A 23,285-nucleotide genomic window follows, 5' to 3' on the forward strand; every position below is an offset into this window, starting at 1 on the left:
CGGAGCCGGCGGCGCATTCCTGCCCCGTGCGGTCACTTCCTCTCAGGAAACCGCGCTCCTCAACTCCACCCATTTCACTGCGAGCGCCGGGGCGGTGCAGCTCCCACCGCCTCCGGGAGCGCCGGGCGAACGCCAGGCGTGGGGGTCGCTCGGCCGGGCGGGCGTGCTCAGCAGCGGGGGCGCAGAGGAGGGGCCGGAGGCGGCGAGACAGTGCGGGGAAGGGGGAGCTTTCCTCCCGCAGTCATCGTGACAGGAGCTGGGACCGGGGGCGGCGGGAGCGGGGCGGGGCGGGCGCCCGCCACCCTCCCTCGCGGGCGCTGCCGAGCCACCCCGGGGAGGAAATTTCCCTCTGCCGTGTCCCGGGTTCCTTCCCCCGCCGCCGCCGCCATTTACTGGGCAGGAGCGATGCGAGGAGGGCGGTGGTGGCGAGGCTGGAGCGGGCAGCGAGCGCTTTTTGCCTTGGGCCAGGTGGTCCCGAAAGCGCCGGAAGAGCGGGGTGATGCGGGCCAAACATCAGCAACTGAGCCGGGGACAAGGAGCCTGGGAGCCCCGCCGGGCTGGGGAGCCAACCGCGCCAATTATGGATGTCACGACTGCCAGCACGCGGTTACAGCCCGGTCCGGAGCTGATGGAACGGGCACTGTAACCCCGAGAGTGGCGCTCCATCCGTAGAGGTGCCGGTAGCGGCAGCTGGACCCGCTTCCTGTGCCTGCGGTGGCAGCACTCAGTGAATTCCCTTGTGTTTGCTCTTGGCTGTGTCTGCATGAAACCCTCAACAGAGACGTGGCAAGCGGAGCATGCCCACGGGAAACATGGCAGCGCCAAAGGCGTGGGGGCAGCGGGAGTAAGAGCGCTGCCTCGGGGAGATTTGCATACCGGCTGGAGCCGAGGGTATTGTAGCTGTATGCAAAGCACACAGTTGCTAAGGCAGCAGACGGCCAGGGATGATGAACTGTGGCCTTGCTGCAGAGGCAGGGGCCGGGGTGCACCACTGTTCTGTCCCGCTCAAGGGAGGTAGTGGGGTGACACCCGCTCCCTGACGCCTCGGTGGCTGCAGGGTCCGTCAAGCCCGGGGCACGCCAGACTCTGCCTCCTGTCCCCGAGAAAGCGAAATTTTGCTTTCACATTTGAAAAAGCTGGCGCCAGCGATGGGTATCTTGGCCTTCATTTCGTGTATGTTAGCCTTCACATGGAGTTTAAGCATGAATTAATAGTTGGTAATGCTCCTTACTGCCTGTGTTTGAAAGATGGCCTTGACAGTAAAAGGATCCCTTTCTAATGTGTTGTGTAATCATCAGAAAAAGCTCTAGGAAAACAGTTTGTGCATTTTACTATGGACTGTCAAACTAGTTCTCTAGATTTCATTTTTACTAAAATACTCACTAATCAAGAAATCTTTGTACAGTGACAAGTTAGTCCAGTAATAATATAAGTTTTGTCTTCAGATCGCACAGGAGTCTGTGGAAGGATACAAAGCTTAGAGCAGATGACGAGGCTAGGACTAAACATCTCCTGTACTCAGAACAACCTTATCCCTAGCTTTCTGAATTTGTCCTGCCTTTTTGACAACGCAACCCCTACCTCACTGGGAGAAAGAAAAATTTATAATAAGCAGAAGAGAATCAAACAGGAGGGAGAATGCTTTGTTCATGAGAACTGAGTAATAAATTTAATTAAGTGGGTTTTGAAATAAACAGGATGGATCGATCCATGCTGTGGAATGACTACTGCCAAGGGGGTACAAGTCTCTCAGTTCACTTAACACCAAGTTGCTGGTAGACCACCTCTGGGGAAAGTCAGAGCAATAAACCTCTTGGTGTTGATCAGACAGATGGAAAGACTTCTAAGACTCCTATGCTTTCGTATGACCTACATTTTGCTTTTGTCTCTTTGCTCTGTTAGAGGAAACAAAAATGATCTTTATGTGACTGTGTGTATCTATAACAGTGTCATCAGTTTTGGAGGAGATTGAAAAAAAAAAAAAACAACAGAATTACTCTATTCAAAACTCATGGGCTTTGGCCTAGGGTGAGATTCTTTTTTTTCCCCTCAGTAACCCTAAAATGAGGACATTTTTAAATGCGGTCCCACTATAAAATTTTACTTGCCATTTCTGTGGGCAAGTATGACCAATTTTAATAATCTAGAAAGCATTTCTGGTAATTTTAGAAGCATTAGTTCTGGCAGATGGGAAACATCCTACTGGATGACTTAGTCCACTGTCCTACCTGCAGCAATATTTTTTCCCCTGAAGGAATGTAGAACAATGGGCCAAAAAGTAGCATTTTCTGTTTTACCCTCTTTGGTTTAATTACATTTCATTAGTGTTTATGAAAAGTATGACCTCATAAGCTAAAGCCCAGCAAGAAAACAGGGAAATACTTAATTGATAGGGGACAAATAATTTTATATAGAAAAAGGGCAAGATGATAACTTCCCATTGAGCCAGTTCGGTCATCTTCTTTCCTGTCTTCCACTTTATAAACCTTTTGAGTGGAAGTATCTGGTCTAGGTAAGCTGTCCTAGGTAAGAAATATGTCCCCAGAGTTAATGTTTTTGGAGTCATCAGGAAGAGAATTAGACTGGGCACTTCCTTCTCATCTTGCTTTTGAAAGCATACGTGGCAAGGAGCTACTTTTCCTTAGGCCCCAAAAAACACATCTGTGCCACCACAAAATGTTTTAGTATCATAAAATCAGTGGCACTGAAATTGTATTTAAAAAAAAGCTCATGCACATATACCAGCAATACCCCTCTCTGGAATAGAAACTATATATATATCTGAATGTCTCAAGAGAGAATTGAGCCCTACGAAACCAGTCAAGTTTATTGAAGCAAAAAGATTTCTTTTGTCTAAATACAATGGTTCTTTACTGACTTGTAGAAAGAACATAATTAAAGCTAAGAAGTTATCTACCCGTATCAACTTTGTTCAGGGTCTGGTTTGAATACAGTTTCAACCTGGATGATTAACTTTTTTTTTTCCTGAGGGTGATACGTGATTGTTAATCTAAATCATATGAGTGGCCCTCATAAGCTCAAAAGTTGCCCAGTATGAATGTGAAGCTGGAATAAAACTAGATGATCTACAATACTACAGCATTTACCTGAGATGACATTGCTATCCTCTCGTTAAGTGTCAGGGATGAAAATTATGTTTTCTACAAAGCTAAATAGAATTTGGGTGCATGGTTTCATATGGGTACAGACTTGTTAGTGAAAACAAAAAGAGACAATTATATTAATTTCCTCCTTTTTTTTTTTCATCTCTCTATACACTCTACTCCAGTCCCAAAAGAGAAAAACTACACTTCTAAGAAAAATTCTGATGGTTTCACAGCAAAAAAACCATTGAGTTCAGCTCAGCAGAATCAAGGCTTATTAGAAGAGAAAAGGTCTGTATTTTCACTACTCTGGTGTGCATTAACATTGTCAGTGAAAGCAGCAGCCTAAAGATCAGCAAATCCATCATCTCCCCTCTGATACACAACCAGGAACTGTTTTCAAATTGTTATTAACTACAAATCATATCATCAAAGACACAGTTCAATTTTTAATTAATAAGCCACTGGGTATTTGTGAACTACCTTAAGTAGGTATAAGCTTCCAGCTGAAAGGTCAGTACTTTGGGAGTAAACAAATACATTGTTCAAATAAAAGAAAAGGCTCTATGAGAAACTCTGAATCTTCCAGAAGGGTAGTTTAGTAAACTGCGGAAGAGCCTGATATAAATCCTCAGGGCAGGCAAGTGAGGTCCAAGTTTGCCTTGAATGCTTCTTATTACAGGTGACACCACTGAAGTATTAAAAAAACGAGCTTGGCTTTTACAGCCCAGCATGAAATAAACAGGTACTGCAAAGAGACTTAGAGACGCAGGCTTGGCTTACATGTGCAAGGAGTTTCATCCCTTCCCTGGCAGACAGCAGTTCAGAGATCCTCGTCCTAGCAGAAAGTGAACATACAATAGCTACCAGCATTAGTGATCACTTTTAAGGATACAGTAGAGGCCACAGTCTGCCTCAGCCCAAGTGAAGAGGTGTGGTCCACACATTGGAAGGCCCTTGTACATGAGCTCTGGAGTACTTTTAGCTTATGGGCTGCAATATGTGATGTGAACCTCAACCACACAACAAAAAAATAACATCATTTCAACTCCTTCTAAAAGAAAGTGATTTGCCATTTGTTTAAGGATAGGAAGAACCAGCATCTGAAACTGCATTTGAGGACCACTTTTCTTATCTTCCCTTCTTTCTGAATTTCATGAGGAAATGCCTAATTTTAATTAGTTTATTTTGTCTAGCTAGGAAAATCGAGGCCAAGAAAAAATTGTCACCGTTAGAATTAAGTATGTCATGAAATTACAGTTCAGGGGTTTTTTTCTTCATCTGTAAAATTACGTTGCCCCTAATATTATTTGGTGTACTCTTTAATAACATGATACCTCAGAAGGCTTGATAGAAAGTTTAAATTAACTTTCTGTAAATGAAGCTTTGAAATACCTCATTGGTTGAGTAATCTGCCCATTTATTGCTCTCATTGCTGACTGTAATATTTATGTCCCCAGGCAGAGGCCTGCTCAGAGGTATATACAGAGGATGCACTGCCCCAGAAGCCTGAAGGATAGCATCCATAACTGTTTATCCAAAATACATAAAACTTCTTGAGCCGAATACCTTTATTTTGGTATTTTAGATAGTAGTCATGCAGCATCTGTTAATACAGACCAGTATAATGCTCCTCTCCTCTTTGTCAATGAGACAATCTATGACATTGTGCTTTGAAACCATGGGAAATTTCTAAACCATATGAGATGGAAAGTATTTATAAATAGCCTAAATATCCTGGATCATCCAGTTAGTAGCATGGCACTGGCCCAGAAAAAAAAATACATTCTGTATGAACAGAAATAAGGTTGTTGGCTAGAGGAAAGGTTTGCAGATTTATAGACAGCATACATCTAGCATAGTAAAAAGATCTCTGGGAAACTGAAAGCCTGCTCAGTTAGCTCCCATACAGTTAAGCACAAAGGCCTGATACCTGGAAGTATTAAAACACTTGCAAGATTTGAAGCCAACTTTTTGTTGCAAAGCATTGAGATATTTGAAAACGATGTAAAAAGAAAGGCTGGGATACACATAGCAGGGAATCTGTAACTGCTGCTTACTGTTTTGAAAGATTTTTCCCACTGGAGTGGAACCTGGGTAACAAGTAGCCAAGAGCTGACATCAGAAAAAAATAACAAAACAAAATTTGTCACTGCCAAGGTACAGCTTCCCTGGACATGAGGCTTGACAGGTATTCTGCAAGTTCATGACAGGCATTTCACGACAGTGGACTTCAATTTTCAGCACATTCCTGCTTCTCCACATCCGAGGATCACAACAGCCTTGTGGACAAAGCAGGATGGAAATTAGCAACCTGGCTGCAAAGGTTGTGACTAACAAAGACCAGGATCTAGTTCACCCATGACAAAGATAGGCAGTGGCTGGAAGAGGTCCTTTGGAGAAGACCACAACACGTGCATGTACATATGAAAAATGGGGGGGTGGTAGTCAATGCTTGTAGGAGACACAACGTGAAATCCTCCATATGCCATTTCCAGGAGAAAAGTAAAGCAAGGAAAAGCCACATTATAGTAATAGAGGAGCTCTTATGCTAAAGGCAACTGAAAATTTTGCTGTTCTTCTAGAAAACATGTCACAGTTTAAACATTAAAAGACCACAAGAGGACACTATGGTGCCACTTACCTTCAAAATTTATTTACTTCAAGGAACTTCTGCTTAACTTACAAAATTGCTTAGAACTGTATTTGATACATGGAATAGCCATTTATATAAAGATACTTTAATTTCATCTTTGGAAACTGGAAAGTTGCTTAGTCTTTTAGATACCTTTTTTTTCCTACTCAGTGAGGTTCTGCAAATTCAAATAAGAACTGTATCAAAGTTTCCTACAACAATCTTTTTTAAACACTGCAGTAATTTTCTGTGTAGAATTAAGATGCTGGGAAAAGTACTACTTAGTGTTTTGTTGTCGTTTTATCTTCTTTTAAAGGGTCCATTTTCAGATCAGTTACATTTTTAGCACGGATAGGCTTGTCATGGTCTATCAGACATTTTGTCATTAATTTTTAATAAAGGGCTCAGAGAAAAAAACTGAGCACAGGCCTAGACAAGATTCTTTAGATGTTGATTTTAACTACAGGACACTCAGAGAAATTAATACAAATGGATTTTTCAAACTGTACTAAGCTTTTCTTTCAAATGTTTGTATTACAGACTAAAAGGACCTTCTTTTGAATTGCCTGACAAAAACTGTATTAGCTTCAGTTTTAATCTCAGATATTTTGATCTTTGTTTCTCAGCAACAACCATCAGGGGGACATTGAATTTTTGCTTCCTGAGCTCTGTACTTTCCTTTCATTGCAGAGTTGGAGAAAGAAGTGCTTTATGACAACATATAGACCAGGTGCTGACAATGGGCTTCACAGGAAAATACCTGATATAAAGAGGAAAGAATCATCCTAATGTAGTTTACAAAACCATCTGGGGAGAAGCAACAGAAACAGAGCAAAATTAAGTGCCCTCTCACCTGAGTTCTGATTGTTGAGGCCAGAGCCTTGATCAGAAGCAGCAACATTTCTCTGGTTTAAGCTAAATGCAGATCTTTGTTTATCTTGCTTTTTCTTCCTCTCCATTATTTGTTGACTCATGAGGGAAGCAACTGACCAAGTAAAAGAGGGGTCAGTGGTTGTTTTTGCTTTGGGGAAAAAAAAAAAAAAAAAAAAAAAAAAAAAAAAAAAGAACCTTATGGGTTGTAGGAATTTCTCAAAAAGTGCAAAAAGTGCAGACACTGTGGAAAGAATTGACACCTTTGCAATCTGAGTGCCAGGAAACAAAACAGGCTACAAGCAGCTCATCTGATAATACTGGACTGAGAGGTTCTGTCTCAGTCACCAAAGATCCTGGACATTTGTGAAATACAGAAATGGAACGAAACTGCTTCCCGTTACCAAAAATTTTGTTTTTCCTCTATTTTCTTCCCATTTCCTGATGACATTATGAATAAACATGAAGGTTAGTAAAAATCTCTGGTTTCAGAACTTTAAAAAAATAAAATTATAGGAGAACCAAAACAATCATTCCCATCTGAGGTTCTTCTACATAGGTATGAAGTTTGTAGGTAAGGTAGCAAGACCAAAAAAAAAAAAAAAAAAAAAAAAAAAAAAAAAAAAAAAAAAAAAAAAAAAAAAAAAAAAAAAAAAAAAAAAAAAAAAAAAAAAAAGAAAGAAAGAAAAACAATTCTTGAAACACTGAATCAAGCCTTCCAGAACAGTTCAAGAAGGGTTATCCAGCATCACAGCCTGTTCTGACAATAGTTCAGCAGATTCACTAACATGCTGCTCTGGCTCTGAAAATTCAATCCAACAGATCTTGAGTAAATTAAAGTCACTGTTAGTGGGAAGACTCTTTGGTTATTCTTTTTTTTTTTTGGTAGTTTCAACTTGTTATATTTTCAGAATCTGAAACAATCTGATCATTTCCATATGTATAAATCCAGGGAAGAACAGAGCTGCTGCTTTCAATAGCAAATGGAAGAAATCCAAGTTGTTGCAGTCTCACTTTGCTTTTTCCCTCCTCCCCTCCTCTAACACTGAGCACAGTTAACCCAATCACTGACATGATCAGCAGGAAACTCATTCCTTGACAGAGGAAAACAGGTTGCAGCTAGACCGGTTCCCTGAACCGGCCTACTGTATAGTTGCACAAACACCACTGCTGTCTCAGGGGACAGGGAGACAACATGCAGCCAAGAAACAGAGCAGGAGTGCCACATAGCAGCCAGAGCTGACACTGGCATAAACTGCTGTGGCACTCCAGAGGGGAGGGGGATGTAATGATTACCGGCTTTTCAAAGTTGGTTCTGTGGAGCAGAAGCCTACTGAACTTTATGTGCAAAGTTAATAAACTTGCATTTATATAAGTGGTTAGACTTAATGCACAATGTATGCTGAACTTGAAACACAGAAATATACTGGTATATATTTTGAGCAGCTCAATGACATGCAAGAAGGAATGTTGATGGTAATAAGCAGGGGCACCTTTTGGTAGTCTATATGCAATGTAAAACATGCAGGAGTCCTTCCATGGCCCAAACAAGTCACCTGCTGGGTAGAAATTGGACACAGAAATTGAACTACACAAATTTTACATAACAGGTTATTCATAACATGAATAGACTTTGGAGGCTTGGTTTCTAGCATCACCACTTGCCCAGATGAGACAACTGGGAACTGAAATAATTTATTTTTTCTGGATGCTACAGTCCATTAGTCTGAAAAAGGATAGTACTCAGTCCTGGTGTCAATCTTTTAGAATCAAATCAAGAGTCTGCATCAATATTATGCCTGTAATTTTTGGCTGTTCATATCACACATGTTAAAGCATGAACCTTCAATTGTTTAAGATGCCTTGAACTTTGGGTATTATTTAGAAAATCAGCCCAAAGTACCTCATAGTACATAGATTTTAAGATTTACAGAAATAGGCATAAATATTTTCAGAATTTCTGTTAGCACAACTTGTTATTTAGAAGAGGTAAATCACGACTTGCATTGTTTCATTTGGCAGTCAGCAAAGCTTATGACAAAGTTTGTATCTCAGTTATAACTTCACTGATACCACCACCCATAATAGAATCTGCCAGCTGAGCCAGCATGCATTCAAATTCCCAGTGCAAATGGCTGTTATTAATTGGTGCAGAGAAAAGGCATTCAATTGCAGGGTGAATCATCCTCCCCTTTGCGAGGCAGAAAGCAGTCATTTAATGCTGTACCTGTCACAAGTGCACTGTTGTGACTACTACTACAGGTTGCTATCAGTAGGACTGGAGTCACTACACTCAGAGTGAAGAGTAACTCTAGTTTTTCCGAGAGCAGTCACAGCAGCATCTTACATGATTTTACTTTTGAAATTAAATTCATCTGAGATGCCTTTCTACCATGTTTCAAGCTGTGTGGGTTTGATCGTTTAAGGAAAATCAACTAGCTGCATCTATTAGATAAGCTAAATAATGTGCATAATCAGTACACAAGTTCCCATTTCTTGGTGATTTTGCCCTCTGATATTGTTTCACACAAGCCGCTAATTTGAAGCATTCTGAATTAACATTGTAATTGGTAATGGAAAAGGGACTTCCAGATTGTCACGCATCTGTGAGAAGTGCTGTGAGGCAGACAGTATCAACTTGGTTCAGGCAACCTGGCTAGTTCCCCATAAGCTTTGTTTTCCATGGCTTAAGTGGCTTGACCATGGGAATTGCTGCAGGTAACACACCATGAACTCACTGCAGTGACTGAGTCAGCCATGTTCCCTGTCCATAGGCACTTGCTTGGACAGATTCAGCAGTATCTCAGTTTAGATGAGGCTGACTGCCTACATCCAGGATGCTCTAGGGTTAAACCTCCCTGACTTTCTCCTACCTTCGCTCTGAAGACTAGAGTCCTCATGATACTCTGGCTTTCTTTCTGCAGCAGAGTTGCATGGTTCTTTTAGGGCATGGACTTCTGAACATCTACAGTGCTTTGTGATATTACACCAGTATCCATACAGAATTTTAAACAATATTTTATTTAAGTGTCACATCTGTTTTGTCACAAGGTTAAAAATTACTCATTGCACAAAGCAGTCAAACAAATAAGTGCAATACATTATAGATAAGACAAGTCATATAAAAGTATTACCTGTATCTTTAAAAAAAAGCAATATATATATTTTTAATCCATGCTGTAGCATGAGAAAAAAAAGAGTAAAAATTAGCAGGCAGTAAAGTGACAACATAATATAAAGAAAACAACTGAAAGGAATAAGGAAGCATCTTACATTTCAAGTATTGAATGAAGCAACTATCAGAGTACTAGTTCTATGGAAAGGGATCATGGATGGCAGTTTTCCAATTGTTTATGAACCTATTAGAAGAAATACTCATGGGAAGTAAACATTCCCTATTTAATTCATAATTTACCAGTAAAGCAAGTTCTGATGCCAGTCAAGCAATGGTCTGATTTTAACCTGCTAGAATAAAAATGAAGTAATAAAACCTGTTACTGATAAGGATAATTGTTTAAATGTGAAAAAGATTTCTGCAACCCTCTGACTAGCCAGAATTCCTTCTTTGTCCTGGTTTGTTCTTGTTCCCATCTTCATGAACATGCAGCAAACAGCAGTTCCCAAATTATAGAAAACTATCAACAACATTGCCTGTTCACCTGTATTTGAATGCAGATCTACTTTCACCCTTCATGAACTCTTCAGTTGCCCACTGTCCCAGTCAGGGTTCAAAAGAGTTCAGTACTGCAGGATGGATCTCTAACCTAGTGGTAGGCATGAAACCCAAATCAAAATAGCCTAGTCTTCCATCTCGTCATCTTAAAAAAAACCAAAACCCCAAGCAAACAAACAAACAAAAAAGCTCTTTTCTCCATGTATGGTGGTCCTCTGAGTGAGCTATACGATTTAAGAAAAAGTAATATCTGAAAACATCTTGGCATATCTGTCTTAATCATAATCTCTAATTCCTGTGTGGAACTGCTGATTCTGTACTCCAGTATTTATAGCAAGTGCCACAATACAGGTGCCAAAACTATGTATTGTGTATTACAGAATTCATTAGATCTGAATAAATTCTATTAACAATGTTGGTCCTGGTCTAGCCAAGATGATACAGTATCACTTCAAATTATAAATGCTTTTGATACATCTTTTAAAATTTACATTAATTTTCAAGTTTGCAGGTGACTTTGTAGAAATTATATTGAAAATTTAGTATAAAGCTATACTTACATATTAAGAAAATACAAAAAGATAACGAGCTGCATTGCAAATTACTCCATAAATCTCTCTCTAGACTTCATAGACCTTATGATTCATAATACAGCATTAAACACGATACAAGTGTCAGACTAAAGGGTTGTGCCACAGAAGGAAATACAAAGGACCTGGCTGGCTCAATCCGAGGATTATGTAGGTCGAGGCGACAGGAATTTTGTACTTCTTGTAGAGTTTCACTTTCACCTACGTCCATTACTCCACTAATGTTCTGCACCTACAAGAATTCAAAAGGTTGCCCCTGAAAGTCAGACTGGCACAACACCAGAAGCTTTAAGCAGCTAGCAAATTCAATGCTATTTCAAGTTACCCAACTCAAACTGTATTGCAAAACCACTTCTGAATGTGAAGAAATCAACATCATTACCCTGTTGTTTGCATTCCTAACAAACACTTCTCAAAATTCAGTACAGATACATAACAGGCAAGAGGCACAGGTCTGGCTGCTCTGTCTTGGCTCCCTCTACATATGGATGCATTAGCTGGGAAATGTTAGGCAAAAAAAATCATGAGCTTTCTTCCCTGTACTCTCAAGACAGGGTTTCAACATCTCTAATTTAGAAAGAAAAATAATATTATTAAATCTTACAGATTGGAAAGGTATGATGAATTTGAGCCTCTTCATAATGTCTGTCACCTGATGAACTTGGCATTATATAGCTATTTTTGCAGATTAACTGGAATAGAACAAATTTCCCAGATTTTTGTTCATCTAACATACCCCAAAAATACAAGTGGAAGAAAGACCACTGTGAAATATATGTTGTCTATAAGGCTTTGTGTATAATATCTACTTACTTATCCCTGTTAATAAAAACAGCAGGAGGAAGCAGTCTGGAAATTTCAACAGAGGCATTTGAAAGAGTTACCACTGAGGGGGTCCTTAATCTTATATGGTCTCCTTCCCTCCTCTCCTCACTCATCCTTTTGGATTTGCTTCTACCATTTACGTTTGAAGCTCATTGTTATCTAGTTGTTGTGTTTATAGCCTCTTAGTGACCTGGTCGTGGCAGGAGCCTTTTGGATAGTAGCCCAATCCCATGACAAGAATTAAATTGATTTGCAGGAGTCAACATTCCTTACTGCACCAGTGAACACAGCCAGACTGTGATGCTGGTACATCCGCAGTTTCTCCAAACCATGAAGTGATTCTATTTAGAAGTCACTGATGTGGATTTATCAGATTACTGCAAAGAGAAAAACTTCCAAAGAGCTTTGTCTGCTCTCTCTCACTTTCCTTTATTCTGCCAATGCTTTCCTGCCATCTTGGTTTCTTTCCCAGCGTTTGGAATTAGTGAATTAGGTGCTTACATTCCCTTACATCTCTCGTTGAACAACAACAACAAAAAACAAACAAAGAAAAAACCCATCCAAAAAATAAACAACAGGGCACCAACTGTTCCTCTCTCCCTCTTAGTAAGAATCAAGATTCAGTTTGGGGTTTAATCTTACATTTTCCACTTCCCTGAAGACACGGAGGAAGTTCTCCCTTAACACTCCTTTCAGTTCAGTTTCATTCCATCCTCTTCTAAGAAGTTCCTCAATCAAAGAAGGGTATTTAGAGACATCTTCCAATCCCTCGGGGAAACTGTTGGCAAAAGTCACACAAGAACATTCAACATCCATCACTGAAAAAATTTAGAACAATATTTTTAATTAGTCTTTTGCATATATTGACTTTTGGAGTGAGCTCACTTTGGACCCAATTCTTCCTCTGAGAATTCAACTGACAAACAGAAGCAGGACTGGGACACAACAAAAGGTATTTTCTGCACACAGGATCCCATAAACAGAACACAACTGTGTATTCTGGAATGAAGATGCATAGGCATAATATATAAGCATGTATATAATGTATAGGCAAAACAACAGCATGGGAAGATACTAGAACAAAAGGAAAAAAAGAACCCAACAGAAACTCATGTGTGCATTAATCCACTCTTTACATCTGGCCTTGAGAGTAAGAGGAAACAGCTGCATCACAGATGGAGTTGGCGCAATGCACTTGTGAACAAAAGGAAACCTGCAAACTCACGATGAGCAGGGGACTTGCAGGCAATTTTGTAGACTTTGTTGGTTGCAAAGTAGTTTTTCCAAAGGGAATATAATTAGAATAATAATACTGGTTTGAATTCAGCCATTTAGGAAGTGAAAAGCAACTTATTCAGAGCCTTCTACTGAAGAAATTACAATAAGCAAAGTTGATCTATGTCTTGTGCTAATTCTTGTCAAAATAAAAAGAAATAGAAGCTTCAAAACCTGCATTAAACAGCTGTTTAAAATTTTCTTTTCATGAGACTGTGACATTGTTTTGAGATAACTAATATTTTTGTTATTTTTCTGTTCTGTGGGTGTGCGGTGACAAGCATATCTCAAGAAATTTGTACTACCAAGAGATAGGACCTTAACCATGCCATCACCAATTTGATTTATGACCTTTCAGAAAATTCATGCAATAAAATGTGTCCTTTTGTTGCAAACTGTGTTTTTATTTTTAACATTACAGCTTCAGACCTATGGCTAGCTATCATGGGAGCAGACACACTGGATTTGTGATCATATTTTTCAGATGGGAGCCTGACTCTGACTTTCACTCCCAAGCATGTTTGACCCCAGAAGAAGAAAAAAAAAATAAAAAGGAGATGATGAGGAAACCGAAAGATAAAAAGCAAAAAAAAAAAGTTTAGGGTTACATCAGCAAATGCCACCTAATCTGTATTTATTTCCTGTGCTGTAACAACACTAGCCCGAGAGTGAGGAGAGGTTATGCAGGCTGTTCACCATTCTCTGCTTGCTTGAAATACTTCCCAAGCCCCAAAAGCAGGAGCAGTTTCACAGCACCAAAACACTTTTGGCTTTCCCGAAGGATAGTGGAGGAAAAGAGTTTTGCAGCATCTCTGTAGGCTGACCATTTAGCATCCAAAGGCTGAGGCAGCTTTTCTGTCATTTATCTATGGCTTTTGGATAAAAACAACCTCTATTACTGGTTTTTTTAGGCACGAAACACCTTTTAGAACACAGAAATGCAGAGTTCAAGGGCATTATGATCCATTTCCACATTTGTAGCACTGCTTCATGCAGTTCTACAAAGGAACTATTGTCCTCATCTTTCATAAAACTTCGTTTAGTGCTCCTCACAAGAGAACTTGATCCCACTCTTTTAGTCTGCCTTTTTTTCCCCCTTAAATTAATAAAAACCTTCATAATTTAAGGAGGACATGTCAACATATGTACAATTTTACTAACCGTGCCACTCCGTCATAGTCACCACCAATTCCTATTGATTCCGAACCTGCAATTTTCTTCACGTGGTCAAAATGATCTGAAAGAAAATACCAAAGAAAACAACATCTAAGCATCCAGCAAAAGAGAAATATTACAGTTCACACATATTGGAACAAGGCTGTTCACCTTGATTGTGGATCCTCAATCAAATCCTTTTTTAAAACGTCAAAAGATATCCCATCAGGCAGCAATTCAAAATAACAGCTACACTGATGAAATGCATATGAGGAAAGAGACATGATCATCACAGCATATCTGTTCCCAATAAGTAGCCCAATTATACAAATAGAATTTCCATTATCCACTATATACTCACATTTTCTACTCTTAATGACATAGGCTTAAGGTGCTTTCCAGAAAGTAACAATTACTTTGGGATTAATGGTTCTTGGCTCCTTTTGTAAGCGTCATGTCCTGCAGCTACACTCGCCTTGTACCTCTTGTTATTGTTTAATGACTATTAGCACTAAAAATACCTAGAGTTTGGCTAAAGTGTGGAAGGACTAAACATGCATTTTTTAATAACCTCAAAAACTATGCACACACCAGGAAATTCATAGAATTTGTATGAATTCATTGAACCAACAAAAACTACATTGACATCAAACCTGCAAGGGTAGAAATATTAACAACGTTTCTGCCACAGGCCAGTACATCTGCATTGAAAGTCACCATGATAATTCCCTTGTTCTTTTTCTGAAAGATATGAAGAGACAGGTGATGAGTGAACACTCATGTGCCCTGCAAACCTCATGGGCATCCTATATAGAACCTTCTATGTCCATCCATAATTGAGCACCGCAACACTCTAAGTCAAAGCTCAGATGGCAACACAAGGCTTTGCCTCCCTGTCTCTTCCCTTGGGTTCATTATACTCTCATGTAGACTGAATCAGCAGAAATGCAGTGCCTCCATCAAACAAACTCAATCAGAATTTCAAAGTATTTGCAAACACTTAATTTTTGTAGTCAAAGACTAAAGACAACCCAAAGAAAATCTCTCAGAAGCAAATATGTAACCTGCTGCTCAGGAATCTGCTTCTAAATCAAATTCAGAGGTGAGAAGGTGAAAAGTAAACACTATGACTTGAATGCACAAGTTTGCCTCAGCCTAGCCAAACATTGCCATTAAACCAAAAACGAAAATCCCCAAGAAGCAAGACCAACAAATACCTTCCATCAAAAAATGACAAAACAAAACCAAGATCGATATTGCTCACCAGTTCCTGGAGGATATCATCAGGGACATTTCTTGAGTGATTACAAACAGAAAATGCTGATGAATGGCTGAAAATTACTGGTGCTTTTGAGATATTCAGTACAGCTTTTGCTGTGGAATATGAAGTATGAGATAAATCTATCAGCATACCAAGGCGATTCATCTCCTTTACCACTTCCTAAAACAGATGTACAGGAAAACAGTGTCAGTATAAAGTTTCCTTAAAGGAAACTGTTTAGCAGATATCTGTAAACAGATTAACTCTGCAGCTGTCAGCTAGTCCTAAGCATGCTATGCCAGTATTGTTTTCTCTATACCTATTACTTTAACAGTAATTTATTCACTCACAAGTAGCTAGTAGACCACCACACGCTCAAAACTTAGAAAACTTAGTCAATCTAAAATAAGTAATTTGAACTGTTATTCACATCCCACTGATTCTACATATGAATTCATACATCTGATCTGAATTAAAACAATTGTTCTAATTAAATCTAGTGCTTCTTTTACCCTAAAGAACATTGCAGGGAATTTGGTTTGACTGAGCCCCAATCACCTCCTAACTATCAAGAACTTCCAGTAATTAATTTTTAATGACAAAGTTGCTCTTGAAAAGATAAGGCCAGAAGTTGTTAGTTGCATGACAGATTGCCCAGGTTAGCATTAGAAAGAGATTCTTACTTGGCCAAATGGAGTCAGACCAATAACATTAGGATAAAAGTTGTGTATTCCTTTAGATGATGATTCAGACCTTAAAAAGGGGAGTGAGGGAGGAGAAACATCATATTATTATGGAGACTACAGTGTCAGCAACTGAAACCTCTTATGCTATGCACAATAAAAATGTTTACCATATCACATAGCCAAATGTGGGGATAATGAGCTACATATTAAGTATCTTGTTTGGGCAGTGCTTTTTTTGTTCATAACTGTTTTCAGGTTCATGAATGTTGATGTTTGTGAAGCAATGCAGGATAAGCAGAGAGGTGACTGTCAGAAGTTTTCTGATTAAACAACCTTCTATGAGAGAACAAAGAGACACTGCCATGTCAGTTACCCACCAGCCTACTTGTCAGTCCTCTGTACACAATTCCCCTGTCTCAGTCAGTACAAGAAGGTATTTTGTCAATACAGCAAAGAGTAGGTGCTAATATTCTGATATAGGAACTAAATCCGTCTCTGTAGCGCCATATGGGACCTGCGCTTTTGAGGTGGCCAGAGAGGGCAGTGTCGAAGGCTGCTGACAGCTGAGTTCTTATATAGCATTTACTCTCTTTTATCTACATCATATGCATTTTTAGTACTTCTCTTTTTGTCTATATTGCCCTATGTAACTTTCCTAATATAGTAAAGGAATAGCAAATTTACCATCTTTGTGTTGTTAACAAGTTTAGAAGTCATCATTACAAGTCCTACATAACAGATGTAGTCTCCCACTTGACACATGGCAAATGATTTACCCCCCAGACCTATCACCCTTGACTTGGTTCAGAGTCTTTCACAGGTTAACTCTGTGTCTGAATCCATATTTCTCCCATCACAGAGCTGCCACTTCTTTGCATTAGACAGGCACACCAAAAAATGCACATTAATTACCAAGGCGTATTGCAGGAATGTGTTAAAGTCATGTAACGAACACCCAAGTCATAATACATCCTCAGCGTTGCCAAACTGCTGTCAATGGAGTGGCCACCTTCTATTCCAATCAAACACGCAATCCTTCTACTTTCAGAGATACCTGGAAACAACAAAGGGAGATAATTCCAAAGTAATATAATGACAGATAAGAAGCCAGCACTACTGAGCAACAATTGTTTTTGGAAATTGCAAGCAATGATATTGACATTTTCATCGAATAGGAGCTTATAGCAGTACATGTTTATCGGCAAATATTCTCACTACTGCAGTGGACCTGGATGGTGCACAGAGTCTGTTGCTGCAGCTCAGTGGAAAAGTTGGGGTAAAGTTACTCTTTAAAGCAGGATAACTTGCCTGCTTGCAGCTCTCTGTCTTTTATACATACCTCCTGCAATCACGTTTTTACGAATTCTTTTACAAGAAAGAGCATCACCTTGGGAAGTTGTCACAAGTTCCAGCTCTTCATAGCTGTTACACATCCTCTTGACAACATCAATTTGCTCTAAAGTCAGACGCACAGCATCCTTGTTCTGAGCGCTGCAAAGAACATACACTGACCAAAACTGAAAGAGACATTGACAAGTAAACTAGATAATTTGTGCTTTGACTTGGAAACTTCCATTTGCTAATAGTTCACAAGCACAGACCAAAATAACTTCTTACAGTTTGCAAGGGAGTTGCCACTATAGTTTTCCCCCAAAAGACGACTTATGATGCAAGACAATAGCATCTACTTCAGACATGATTAAGACCTCCTAACATACCCAGCTACTGCACAGTACGTGCAGGAAAGCAGATGTAAGCTTCCTTTAATTTATATATCACAAAACAAATACTGTTGTTTTGACTAAGGGTACCTGAATTATAAAATACAAACTTTTGAAAAAAAAAAAGGTTATGAAACAGTGTCAGGGGCTTTTTGGTTTTATTGTATTTTTCTTTTTCAATATAAAGAGCTAAAACTAAGGCCAGGAGTACTTGTATGATTGGGAAGGAGGCAAATGTAAAAATTTGGTCTCAGACTCACAACCATGGCAGTACTTACCTGAGCTCCCACGTAACCAGCCTGAAGTTTCACAAAGTTTGTGTGGGTCTTGTTGAGTTCTCTTAAATTGACTCTACTGATTCTATTTTGGTAAAGTATTCTCAGTTGCAGTACAAAGTCATTGTGGCTAGAATTGAAAACAAATTGGGCTTGTGATAGAAATAAGATGTCCCCTTTCTAAGTCAAATGTAATTTCTTCCACTTCCCTTAGACTCTTAATTGCCAATAATCCTTACAGCAATAGATGCTTAAAAGACTCCCTTCTTTTCTGCTTCCCACCCCAATCCCACCAGTGAGCAGGCTGAGGGTGTACCTTACGTTGGGAGGGGACACACCTGAGAAAGCTGACCCCAGTTGGCCAAAAGGATATTCCAGACCGTACCAGTTATGCTCAGCATATAAAGTTGGGGAGAAGAAGAAGGAAGGGGGGGGACATTCAGAGTGATGGTGTTTGTCATCCCACAAAACCATTAAGCTTGATGGAGCCCTGCTTCCTGGGGATGGCTGAACACCTTAGTCATGGGAAGTAGTGAATTAATTCCTTGTTTTGCTTTGCTTGTGCGTGGCCTTTGCTTTCTGTATGAAACTGTCTTTAGCTGAACCCATAAGTTTTACCCCTTTTCTGATCCTCTCCCTCAGAGTGGCAAGTGAGCAAGTGGCTTTATGGGGCTTAGTTGCCAGCTGGGGTTAAACCATGACACCTGACCAGAAAATTACAAAGGTATTTAGAATAACCCAATCCTATAATAAGTACCCTCTGAAACAAAATTCCTTCCCGATACATCATTGCAACAGAAGCTAAGTGCTATTTGCTGGTAACAGCCTGTCTCTACTGATCCAAAAACACTTCAACATTTCCTCCTCACTTGTCAGGATTCACAAAGAGAGTTTAGTTGAACATATTTTATATACCCATCAATTAAACGTGCATCTTGCATCAGCTCAATAGCTCTCTCTCTCATTGATTTCTCATAACTTAATGGCACAGTATCAAAAAAGATCATCAACAGCCACATGAACTTTGTTGTATTTCTCTTCATTTCCATTTTCCAGTTTGCTAAAGCAAAGAGATACCACAATTATTCGCTGATGACAATGAAACAGCAAAATTTCCAGTCTGTGGAGGCTGGAGAGCCGAAATGCCTCTCCTTCTGGTAAGGCTGATGTGAATTCTACAGTAGGAAAGAAAAAAAATAAAGAAATAATAGTAAACAGAAGAGAAGATAGCATTGGAAACTGTGAAATCACTGCCTTCTCCCAAAGATTTTAAGATCTCTGGCTATTGTGCTTTTGTACATATAACCACTCCTTAAACTCCGCTGCTACCTCCAGCTTACTGCTGAAGAGAACCAACTCCTCAGTCAGAGCTGGCAGGGTGAGCTTGACACACCCTGGACTTGGACCTCCCAAAAAGCCAGAAATTACTGCTTCCAAGTAAACTGTCTTCTTAAAACAAACAGCCCATCAGAGTATTTTCAGAGGAAATCTATTAAAATCTAACACTTTCCCAAACCTATATGTCCTCAAGGACAATACATGCCAAACTTGAAAGGGTCACTTTATCTCCATGAGGAAGTGGGTGTGACAACAACTTCAAGAGTAATCAGAGCATCTCCTGCACTTTTATCCAGTACTCAAACACTTGGACAACAGTCTTTCACGTGTGAGTAAAAAAGCATTTTTTCCGAACAGATTAGAAATAACTCTTGTTCTCTGTAAAGTAAATGTAAGATTTTCCAGGAGGTGAAAATACCTTTGCAAATAAAGACTGGGTCCACCCCCACTCACTCAGAGTTATTGGCAGCATTTGCTATAAAGCTGAGAAGCACTTGCCTTCTTCATTCATGGGAGTGACATCCTAATTTGAGGCAAATGCCCTCAGGGAGAACAGAGCTATTATGAAGCAGGATAGCCATATCTGCCATATGAGGATGCTATGAGGGCGGTTTGGTCTTGTAAAATAGACAGATTTTAAAGGAAAATTTCACAGTAAAAAAAAAAAAAAAAAAAAAAACACACTTTTTCTGCATCCTTCTGTCATTTAACATCTTCAAAACTATGGGCAAGCTGCCTGGCCCCTCCTCTCCTTTCAAGCAGGCAGGCCAGACCTCAGTGCAGAAGGTTCAGTAAACAGCTGCTATATAAGTGGAGCAAATCTCAGTTAGGAATGGCATTCCTTTCATCCCATTTGAAGTCCTTATTTTCCATCTTATTTTGTATTAAAATACTTAACAGCCATTACGTTAATACTCAAATTTGTTGAATTATTGTGCCAAATCAAATATACAAAGTGCACTAAAATAGAGCTCACTGCTCAAGATAGTAATGTATCCTGACGAATGAAGAAGTTTCATCCCCTCCACAGTCCAGTTATGCTGATATCTTGTAGATAATCCTAGTGTAGCTCTGAATTACCTACTTCAGAACATGGCAGCAGCTTAGTTGCAACAGCACAGAGAACGCCAAGTGACCAGAACCCTAGGTAAAACCTTCTTGCTAACCATGGGTAAAAGCATGGATTCTCCCTATTTCCTGAAGTAATAATTAAATATAATTAGTAAAACATAAATATTAATCATACTTTTAGGAGCAGAACACATGCATCATACTATGAAGCATATTTTTGAGGAAATACACTGATATATATACATATTATATATATACACTTTGAAATTCACTTTGTCATCAGGATAGTCTTTCAAACCTTTCTCAGTTTTTGCTTGAAATTCCTTCTGCCATCACCAGCTCTAAATCATCATTCCTGACATGTCAGGTTTATCTGTTCCCTTGCTTGGAAACCACTTTAGTACTGTATTACAAATCATGGTTTCCAACCTGCTATTCCTTCACTATCTATGCAAAGAATGTAATGAAGTGCTATCAAACAATGAGAAAACATGATGCTGTTAAACTTAATGCTTCAAACAGCAATAAAAGTAAATAAATACAGTAATGTTTGGAAGGCATTTCAGAATCTCCTGGGAAGAGAAAAGAACAAGCAGGATAGCTTGTCCCAAACTGCCTGGGGAAAAGGAATGCCCTAGAGGTAGTTACAGTATTTCCATACAAAGAAAAAATGCGTTGCCCACATTTTCCAAATTAAAAGAGAGCACTTTGTTTCATTCCAGTCATGCCACGCAAAGGAAAGATTTTGAGAAAGAGCGATTACTAGAAACACAACCGTCCTCAAAATCCTTCCTCAGATAGAAGCTGTAGGAATAGGTGCACTTTCAGAAAAACTTGTAACAGGAAGGTCGTACTCGTTTCACTTAGGAAGCCTTTTTTCTTTTTCCCTTCCGTATTTCAGAGAAAGTTGCAGGGAGAGCTGTGAGTGAGACCTCTCTCTCTGGAATACCGAAGAGAGAACGTTCCTTCGCAGACATTCGCAGGGCCTCCTCAAGCCAGAGGGCGGGGGAGGAGAGAGAGAAGATAAAAGTGCTGAAAGAGCGCCGGAACTTGCCTTTCCCCGGAGGCCCGGTGCTGTCTCGGGGCACTGTGAGGTTTTTGTAAGTTTTTAGTGTCCTTGCCTCGGGAATAAACCTTTTTTGAATCCCTTCCACTGCCTTGGCATTTTTGGTGGAAAGTATCCTTGTATCTTTACTTTACAGGAGTACAGTCTTGGAAGTTTTTCTTCTTTAAATATGCATCAGAAATATGCATGCATTGTGAGGCCCAAAAACTTTATTGGAACAGGACTTCTACAAAACTGTAAAGATTAGAGAACAATCAGAAGTCGTTTCTTTTCTGCTTTGTGGCAACTATAGAGATTTCCCTCAAATGCCAAAGCACAAATACAGACTTACCCTTTTACCACAAATGCAGACTTTGTTACCACAGTGGAAAAAAAAAAAAAAAAAAAAAAAAGACACCTATGTCTAATCTAGAAAAAGTTACATTTGTTTCTGGCAGCTCAGCATGCAAAATGTTAAAAAGAAAAGGTAAAAAAACTTCCCAAGCAACAGAATTCTGACACCTTAGCACGACATATGTAAATTAGTTTTTCTAGGCATGTTTTGGTTTCCAATTCCTCAAACCAAAATGCTGTTCAGATCTGCAATCTGAGTCTCCAGAACTCAGCCAAATCCCAACAAAACAACTCCAAAGGGAAAACTAGGATTTTACACCTTATTATCTGCTACTGGCCTTGCACAGGATAACTGCTATTTCAGAAATCCACATAATTTGTCAGTTCAAAATTCTTAATGAGAAAGTAGCTAATTTTGTTCACATAATAAGACTGTTCTGATACTATAAAAACTGCTACACATTGTAGATTTTGTTTCAAATATTTACTGTTTTTCAATCTGTATGAACTCCATAGCAATTTTCAGGAAGATTTTTAAGCAGGAACTGTACCTACATGTTCTTCTAGTGGTTTGGCTACTAAAAGAAATTATACATTACCAAATCTCCATTCTGTCTAAATTACAAAAACACAAGCACTACACAAAAATAAGAACACAGTATATTAGCACTCCTGTTAAAATACAAAACCCGCACAGCTTTTTTCCATCTTGACTGAGCAGAGTTGCAAAGTGGAAGTTAGCATTACATTTATAGCTTTTTGTTTGTTTGTTTATCTAAAGGCTCCCTGGAGCAGTTTACCGTCTTAGGATAATGCAGCCGAGTCGAACTCCACATTCCACTGTGTTGGATCCAGTTGTTAAAGCTTGGCACCAAGTCTGCTTGGCATCAGAGCAGCAAGGAAGAAACGTCCTCTGTTTCTTTAGTTCACCTCACACCACAGGCTTCACACACAACAGGCGTTTGGAAATTGCCCCCTCAGAGATGCAAGGTCTGTGAACGAGCTTGCAGCTCAGCTCCACCCACGTGAGAACCCACAAGCCTCGTGCTGTGCCGTTAGAAACCAGGCATTTCCTCCCTCTTGTAACAGCGTGACTGTGCAGTCCCTAGTATATCTGTTCACTAGCATATGAGGCATTTAAAATTACTCTGTTTATATTGTTCAGAAATAGGTGCCTCTCGTCACAGAGTAATTAAGGTTGGAAGCGATTTCTGGGGGCATGTCATCTAGTTCAGCCACCTGATCCCAAGTAAGGTAACTTCACAATTAGATCAGGTTGCTCAGGCCTTCATCCAATGGAAGCTTTGATGTCTTCAAGTAAAGAGATTATACAAACTTTCCAGGTCCCTGTTCAAGTGCTTGCTCCTTCATTTTGACTACACCTAAGCCAAAAACATCTACCTCTTG

General features: G+C 39.6%; 1 protein-coding gene across 3 annotated transcripts; it reads right to left on the reverse strand.

Moving 5' to 3' along the window:
* Window positions 1-10,510: 10,510 nt before the first annotated feature.
* Window positions 10,511-22,900, reverse strand: LOC114064686 (dipeptidase 2-like). 3 transcript variants are annotated; one of them, XM_027897944.1, is made up of 11 exons: window positions 22,679-22,900; window positions 18,986-19,130; window positions 18,074-18,200; window positions 17,462-17,591; window positions 16,987-17,128; window positions 16,072-16,141; window positions 15,392-15,568; window positions 14,781-14,868; window positions 14,134-14,209; window positions 12,340-12,475; window positions 10,511-11,104 (listed from the first exon to the last, which is right to left on the reverse strand). In XM_027897944.1, the coding sequence occupies exons 2-11, from the start codon at window positions 19,117-19,119 to the stop codon at window positions 10,919-10,921; spliced, it is 1,266 nt and encodes a 421-aa protein (XP_027753745.1). In that variant the 5' UTR covers window positions 19,120-19,130; window positions 22,679-22,900; the 3' UTR covers window positions 10,511-10,918. The 3 variants fall into 3 exon arrangements, with proteins under 3 accessions (XP_027753745.1, XP_027753746.1, XP_027753744.1); XM_027897945.1 differs by lacking the exon at window positions 18,986-19,130 and having other exon boundaries at window positions 22,679-22,807; XM_027897943.1 differs by lacking the exon at window positions 22,679-22,900 and having other exon boundaries at window positions 18,986-20,750.
* Window positions 22,901-23,285: the final 385 nt, after the last annotated feature.

This window comes from Empidonax traillii, unplaced genomic scaffold (genome assembly GCF_003031625.1).
Source record: "Empidonax traillii isolate 1590-97213 ecotype Southwest subspecies unplaced genomic scaffold, ASM303162v1 scaffold569:size410440, whole genome shotgun sequence".
Lineage (NCBI taxonomy): Eukaryota > Metazoa > Chordata > Aves > Passeriformes > Tyrannidae > Empidonax > Empidonax traillii.

Excerpts from the sequence above, each read along its gene's own strand:
- LOC114064686 (XM_027897944.1), bottom strand. The coding sequence starts at position 19,119 with ATGGAAATGAAGAGAAATACAACAAAGTTCATGTGGCTGTTGATGATC. Across the intron at positions 18,201-18,985 it reads GATGCACGTTTAATTGATGG|CCACAATGACTTTGTACTGC; the intron begins GTATATAAAATA and ends TTTCAATTCTAG. Across the intron at positions 17,592-18,073 it reads CTGGTTACGTGGGAGCTCAG|TTTTGGTCAGTGTATGTTCT; the intron begins GTAAGTACTGCC and ends TGTCTCTTTCAG.